The sequence below is a fragment of the Micromesistius poutassou genome (assembly GCF_964030765.1).
Source record: "Micromesistius poutassou genome assembly, chromosome: 15".
NCBI lineage: Eukaryota > Metazoa > Chordata > Actinopteri > Gadiformes > Gadidae > Micromesistius > Micromesistius poutassou.
In genome coordinates this window covers 14,500,205-14,507,704 of record NC_140285.1, presented here as the reverse complement: position 1 = coordinate 14,507,704, position 7,500 = coordinate 14,500,205, and the positions used below count along the sequence as shown (strand labels likewise).

Below are 7,500 nucleotides of genomic sequence, written 5' to 3'. Positions count from 1 at the left end.
GTGTGTGTGTGTGTGTGTGTGTGTGCATGTGTGCTTGCGTGCATGTGTGAGTGCATGTTTGCATGTGGGTGTGTGCTTGTGTGTGTGTGTGTGTGTGTGTGTGTGTGTGTGTGCATGTGTGCTTGCGTGCATGTGTGAGTGCATGTTTGCATGTGCTCTTGTGTGTGTGTGTGTGTGTGTGTACATGTGTGCATGTGTGCATGTGAGAGTGCATGGGTGCGTGCATGTGTTTGCGTGTGCGTGGGTGCGTGCTTGTTTGTGTGTGTGTATTTGTGTTGAGTGTGTATGTGTGTGTGTGTGTGTGTGTGTGTGTGTGTATGTGTGCATGTGTGTGTGCTTGTGCATGTGTGTGTGAGACATGTAACTGTTCAGGTTTCTAATGGGATGCTACATGTTTGTGTCAAGACAGGAAGTGAGAAACTCGTTAGTCAGCTTGTTAGCAGAGTCAGCCCAGACCAAATTAGCTTTAAGTTGAATTGAGACGTCCATGTGATTAAGGCTTTAAGGCCCGGAAGTGACGACGAAGAATAATCATTCTGTCACTGCTGACACATGTGGCTACCATATTACAGAAAATAACAGTAGCATAATTAACTGGTGTTCAAATACCTAAATATACTTGATATTTACTTTATTATCTAAAGAAACCATTTTAAGATAATAAAACAAAAACCTCACCCATTTTTTGAAGTATATAGAGTAGCCTTTAAAATGAATGCCAAAATGTGCTTCTCCTAATCGCTTTCTCTTCTAGAATGCAGTGTAGGGTTTAAACCACTAGGGGGCGTTACAGTGTAGGCTCAGAAAATGAATGAGATCTAGACGCCTCCGTTGTGAGACTGAATATGTTCAAATATTACATAAAGCTTTGAGGGTTATTTATTTTGTTAGGCAGGTGTACACTGAAATTGTCTGGTAAAATATGAAAATACACTGGATGTTAATACATGTTAATACAGTCTGTTAATACAATACAAATACAGATGTTAATACAGTCTGTTAATCCTGTAACCCTTATTTTCCTGTAAAGCAAAATAGATACAATGTATTTTGCTTATAGTGGTGGGATGATTTGTTAAAGAGATACTCAGAGATATCTGTAAATTGATGTTGTTGTACCCAGATGTTTTAATTCCAAATTCATCATTATTAGTCGAGAAGGGGAGTTTGCTGGGTTAGCATTTGCTTTCCATTAAACAAGTTTCCATTAACTTGCAAATTAACTAAACATGAACATTAACTAGCGTTAAAGTAGCCTAGCTCCTGTTCATGTGAGGAATACACTTTCAATTACTTTACAAAGATTTCAGATTTCTTCAGAATAGTTGCCAATTCTCTTTATTATTATGCTACCGGTTCACAATGACAAATTTGGAATGAAACGTCGTCTGAATCTGGGTAAGACAGGCGAAACAGCAACATGCAGATATTTCAGTGCATCCCTTAAACTAAGATGGTAATAACTTACGCCCTACTGACTTACTGACTCTTACGGCTGTAGAGGCGTAAGTGCCATCTGGCTCTGTTGATACTCTCCTCCCTGATAAAACCCTCACGGTGACCCATTCAGACACACAGGACTAAAACAAATCTTGTATCCCATATGCTTCCGATGCTATCTGTATGTGTGTGTGTGTGTGCGTGTGTGCGTGCCTGTGTGTGTGTGTGTGTGGGTCCACTGACTCGGGCTGTGTCTTCCTCTGAGGTAAGTCATCTGTAATCCTATTACATGGTGTCTCTCAAGCGCTGCCTGCTGCGCCTGGCGCCCTGACGCCCGCGCCGCCGTGTGTCCCTCCTCAGTGCTAGGGTTCACCGACGAGCCCGAGGACCTCCGGGGCTTCCCCGTGCACACGTCCATCTTCAAGGGCCCCCGCGGGTTCGGCTTCAACATCGTGGGGGGCACCGGGCCGCACGAGTTCCTGCAGGTGTACAGCGTCACCTCGGACGGACCCTCGGCGCTCAAGACAGGTGATGACATGGGATCATTGTTACTATGTGCTCTTCACTACTGTGTACCGCACTGTGTACTGTGTACAGAACTGTGTACTGTGTACAGCACTGTGTACTGTGTACAGCACTGTGTACTGTGTACAGCACTGTGTACTGTGTACAGCACTGTGTACTGTGTACAGCACTATGTACTGTGTACAGCACTGTGTACTGTGTACAGCACTGTGTACTGTGTACCGCACTGTGTACTGTGTACAGAACTGTGTACTGTGTACAGCACTGTGTACTGTGTACAGCACTGTGTACTGTGTACCGCACTGTGTACTGTGTACAGCACTGTGTACTGTGTACAGCACTGTGTACTGTGTACAGTGTTCTGTATGAGTGACAGCTGTTTGTTTCACAGACATAGAAGTAGTGCAATTGTGATTGTGACTTTTTGTTGACTTGTAAAATGGGATTTGTGCTCAAGTTCAGGTCAGAAGGTCTGTTTTTCTGTAGTTTCAACATCACAAAATGTCAGAATAACTGTTTACCCCTGGCTGCGCTTCGCCCCGATCTATTTCTCTATCTTTCTATCTCTCTTATGTCACGATCTCTCTCTCTCTATCGCTCTCTCTCTCCTCGTCTTTTAGGATTATAGTGCTGGATGTTTTTCTGATCTCCCACAGCGAGTGTGTATCTCAATCAATCCCTAATCCTAATGGCCTGGCTGCAATAATCTAGCTATCATTGCACGTGCATATGCACTGATTCACATGCACACACACACACACACACACACACACACACACACACACACACACACACACACACACACACACACACACACACACACACACATGCATAAAATCAGAAATACACATACAGCCATAGAAATCCAGAGCAAAGAATTGGCAGAGAGAGAGAGAGAGAGAGAGAGAGATAGAGAAAGAGAGAGAGAGAGAGAGAGAGAGAGAGAGAGAGAGAGAGACCTAGTTGATGATCAGGTAGTTGGTGGATTTGTTCAGCTTTACTGTACACAATAAACAGGCCACAGCCATTTATGAATTGTGCTAACCTGTGGATTTGAGCATGAACTCCGAAAGTGATTGCTCGCCGACCCCGGGTTCAGCACAAACAGCAGGACTGCGGTTTTGCACCCATGCGGTCCGGGCTGCGGTTGCGTGCCGCCAGCTAGCGCGTTACCGCCGCTGTAACACACCCTCTCACACACACACCGCCGCGCTCCCCTCACCTCCTCCAGCGGACATCCTGGTGTACGTGGGCGACGCCTGCGTGCTGGGCGTGTCCCACAAGCAGGTGGTGGAGATCCTGAAGGCGGTGCCGGCGGGCCACAGCGTGGACGTGGAGGTGCGGCGGGGCTACCCCATGCTCTACAACCCCGACGGCTGCCCCAAGCCCCTGCACCAGGCCATGTCGTCCAGCCGCGACACCATGCAGTCCCCCACCACCACCCAGCCCCAGTCGCTGCACCACCCCCACCACCACCAGCACCACCACCAGCACCACCGGCCCCGCCTCTCCTCCGCCTCCTCGCTCGGCCGCCACTCCCAACACGACGGCTACGGCTACGGCTACGGCTACGGCGAGCGCGGCTACACGGAGCCCGGCGCGCTGCGGGGGCTGGACGCCAACGGGAACGGCCCCGCCGGCTCCAGGTCGGCGCCGCCCTACAGGCGCTCCAGCGCCAGCAACGCCGAGTGCGCCGTGCCCGTGCGCCTGCCGCGGTCCCTCAGGAGGCTGCAGTCCCTGGACCAGAACCTGGCCAGCCAGAGCGACAGCGAGGTGGTGTCGGCTCTCGGCTCCCACAGGTGACACGCCGAGGGGTCTAGAGATCGTGTTTTTTATCGTCGGGAAATCTGCTGTTATTTTTTATACAGTAAATGTATGCTCCGATGAATAATTGAACACATGTCCTTTCGTTTCTTTTCTCTCGTGTGCTCTTTGTCTTTGCTGCAGGGCCTCTATGATCCGTAATTACAACAACAACTCCCTCTCGGAGCCGCCCCGCCCCTCCCGCTACAAGTCCTCCGAGAGCGACCTGTCCACCTGCACCGTGCCGGGCTCCCGGCTGCCCGTGCCCCACCCCTCCGAGAGGCGGCCCTCCTCGTCGCCCGGGGGCCCGCGCAGCCCCAGGAGCCCGCACCGCGCCTCCCAGTCCTACTCCCACCTCAGGCCCCAGGGCGCCCACCTCCGCCCGCCGCCCACCCAGGACCCCAGCCCCCACCGGGGCCACAACGGCTACCGCAGCGCCAGCCCCACCAGCGTCTCCTCGTCCCCGGGGGCCCTGGCCCCGGGGAACGGAGGAGGAGGAGTGGGGGGGGGCGGCGGCGGCTGGGCGGCCGGCGGCGGGGAGCTGGTGCCCGTGGCCCTGGCCCAGTCGGACGGGGACCTGGGCTTCAGCGTGACAGCCGGGGGCTGGGGCGGCGAGGTGACGGTGGTGAAGAGGGTGTGGGAGCGCCGGCAGTGCAGCTCCCTGCAGCCAGGGGACGCGATCGTCAAGATCAACGGAGCCGACGTCCAGAGCCTCAGCTTCGCACAGGTGAGGCTCTGGATGACCGAGAGCTGGAGGGGGAGGACGAGAGGGAGAGGAAAGGGGGCATTGAATCGAATGAGTTACTGAAGCTGCTCTTGGAGAAGGTTGAGTGCCTCACATTTATAACGAGTGTCGTTGTCTGCCCAGGTCCAAAGAGTTCTCCTGGAGCACACCAAGCTGGGAGAAGTGGTCCTACTGGTTTACAGGGGAGGTGAGACCCGCATGAGAACCACATCCACACACACACACACACACACACATCCCGTCTCACGTCCGCTGAGCTCAGCTTCGACTCTCATGTGTTTTACTTCTTCCCCCCCCCCTCAGGCCACTACCCGGCCAACGGCTCGCCCGGCTCCCCCCGGCGCCTCCCGCCGCCCCACCTCCACCCGCCCCCTCCCCCGGGGGGCTCCCTGTCGGACGAGGTCTTCACCTCGCCCCCCGTGGTGCTGCTGCCGCGGCCGCGCTCCGCCCTGAGCGTGCCCTCCTCGCCGGCCCCCCGCCGCTCCGCCCTGGTCCAGAGCACCAGCTTCCTGGAGTCCATCCCCGTCACGCTCACCATGGAGCCCCGCGACTGGATGAACACGGGCCTGGAGGAGGAGGGGGACGCCGCCGCCGCCGGGCCCCCCCGGCCGGGCTCCGCCCAGGGGAGGCGGGGGGCCGGGGAGCGGCCCCGGGCGCCCCGCGGCTTCGACGTGGAGCTGAAGCGCAAAGCGGGCGAAGGCTTCGGCTTCGTGATCGCCTCGCAGGACGTGGAGAACGGCAAGGGTGAGGATCACACGCCCTGAGGCTACTGGTGCTACTGGTGCTACTGGTTATCAGGCTACTGGTGCTACTGGTTATGAGGCTACTGGTGCTACTGGTGCTACTGGTTATCAGGCTACTGGTGCTACTGGTTATGAGGCTACTGGTGCTACTGGTGCTACTGGTTATCAGGCTACTGGTGCTACTGGTTATCAGGCTACTGGTGCTACTGGTTATCAGGCTACTGGTGCTACTGGTGCTACTGGTTATCAGGCTACTGGTGCTACTGGTGCTACTGGTTATCAGGCTACTGGTGCTACTGGTGCTACTGGTTATCAGGCTACTGGTTATCAGGCTACTGGTGCTACTGGTTATCAGGCTACTGGTGCTACTGGTTATCAGGCTACTGGTTATCAGGCTACTGGTGCTACTGGTTATCTACTGGTGCTACTGGTTATCTACTGGTGCTACTGGTTATCAGGCTACTGGTGCTACTGGTTATCAGGCTACTGGTGCTACTGGTGCTACTGGTTATGAGGCTACTGGTGCTACTGGTGCTACTGGTTATCAGGCTACTGGTGCTACTGGTTATCTACTGGTGCTACTGGTTATCAGGCTACTGGTGCTACTGGTTATCAGGCTACTGGTGCTACTGGTGCTACTGGTTATCAGGCTACTGGTGCTACTGGTTATCAGGCTACTGGTGCTACTGGTGCTACTGGTGCTACTGGTTATCAGGCTACTGGTGCTACTGGTTATCAGGCTACTGCTGCTACTGGTGCTACTGGTTATCAGGCTACTGGTGCTACTGGTGCTACTGGTTATCAGGCTACTGGTGCTACTGGTGCTACTGGTTATCAGGCTACTGGTTATCAGGCTACTGGTGCTACTGGTTATCAGGCTACTGGTGCTACTGGTTATCAGGCTACTGGTTATCAGGCTACTGGTGCTACTGGTTATCAGGCTACTGGTGCTACTGGTGCTACTGGTTATGAGGCTACTGGTGCTACTGGTGCTACTGGTTATCAGGCTACTGGTGCTACTGGTTATCTACTGGTGCTACTGGTTATCAGGCTACTGGTGCTACAGGTGCTACTGGTTATCAGGCTACTGGTGCTACTGGTTATCAGGCTACTGGTGCTACTGGTTATCAGGCTACTGGTGCTACTGGTTATCAGGCTACTGGTGCTACTGGTGCTACTGGTTATCAGGCTACTGGTGCTACTGGTGCTACTGGTTATCAGGCTACTGGTTATCTACTGGTGCTACTGGTTATCAGGCTACTGGTTATGAGGCTACTGGTGCTACAGGTGCTACTGGTTATCAGGCTACTGGTGCTACTGGTGCTACTGGTTATCAGGCTACTGGTGCTACTGGTTATCAGGCTACTGGTGCTACTGGTGCTACTGGTGCTACTGGTGCTACTGGTTATCAGGCTACTGGTGCTACTGGTTATCAGGCTACTGGTGCTACTGGTGCTACTGGTTATCAGGCTACTGGTGCTACTGGTTATCAGGCTACTGGTTATCAGGCTACTGGTGCTACTGGTTATCTACTGGTGCTACTGGTTATCAGGCTACTGGTGCTACTGGTTATCAGGCTACTGGTGCTACTGGTGATACTGGTTATGAGGCTACTGGTGCTACTGGTTATCAGGCTACTGGTGCTACTGGTGCTACTGGTTATCAGGCTACTGGTGCTACTGGTGCTACTGGTTATCAGGCTACTGGTGCTACTGGTGCTACTGGTTATCAGGCTACTGGTGCTACTGGTGCTACTGGTTATGAGGCTACTGGTGCTACTGGTTATCAGGCTACTGGTGCTACTGGTGCTACTGGTTATCAGGCTACTGGTGCTACTGGTTATGAGGCTACTGCTGCTACTGGTTATCAGGCTACTGGTGCTACTGGTGCTACTGGTTATCAGGCTACTGGTTATCAGGCTACTGGTGCTACTGGTTATCAGGCTACTGCTGCTACTGGTGCTACTGGTTATCAGGCTACTGGTTATCAGGCTACTGCTGCTACTGGTTATCAGGCTACTGGTGCTACTGGTGCTACTGGTTATCAGGCTACTGGTTATCAGGCTACTGGTGCTACTGGTTATCAGGCTACTGCTGCTACTGGTGCTACTGGTTATCAGGCTACTGGTGCTACTGGTGCTACTGGTTATCAGGCTACTGGTGCTACTGGTTATCAGGCTACTGGTGCTACTGGTGCTACTAGTTATGAGGCTACTGGTGCTACTGGTTATCAGGCTACTGGTTA

General features: G+C 53.2%; 1 protein-coding gene across 1 annotated transcript in view; it reads left to right on the top strand.

The window, feature by feature from the left end:
• The window catches only part of magixb (MAGI family member, X-linked b), a gene marked incomplete at its 3' end in the record, with an annotated part of 35,540 nt that overhangs the window by 16,080 nt on the left and 11,960 nt on the right, over positions 1-7,500 (top strand). The window contains exons 9-13 of the mRNA XM_084479866.1: positions 1,807-1,968; positions 3,197-3,764; positions 3,913-4,495; positions 4,637-4,700; positions 4,817-5,257. Of these exons, the coding sequence (XP_084335992.1) occupies positions 1,807-1,968; positions 3,197-3,764; positions 3,913-4,495; positions 4,637-4,700; positions 4,817-5,257 (1,818 nt within the window). The remainder of the gene's footprint in view (positions 1-1,806; positions 1,969-3,196; positions 3,765-3,912; positions 4,496-4,636; positions 4,701-4,816; positions 5,258-7,500) is intronic.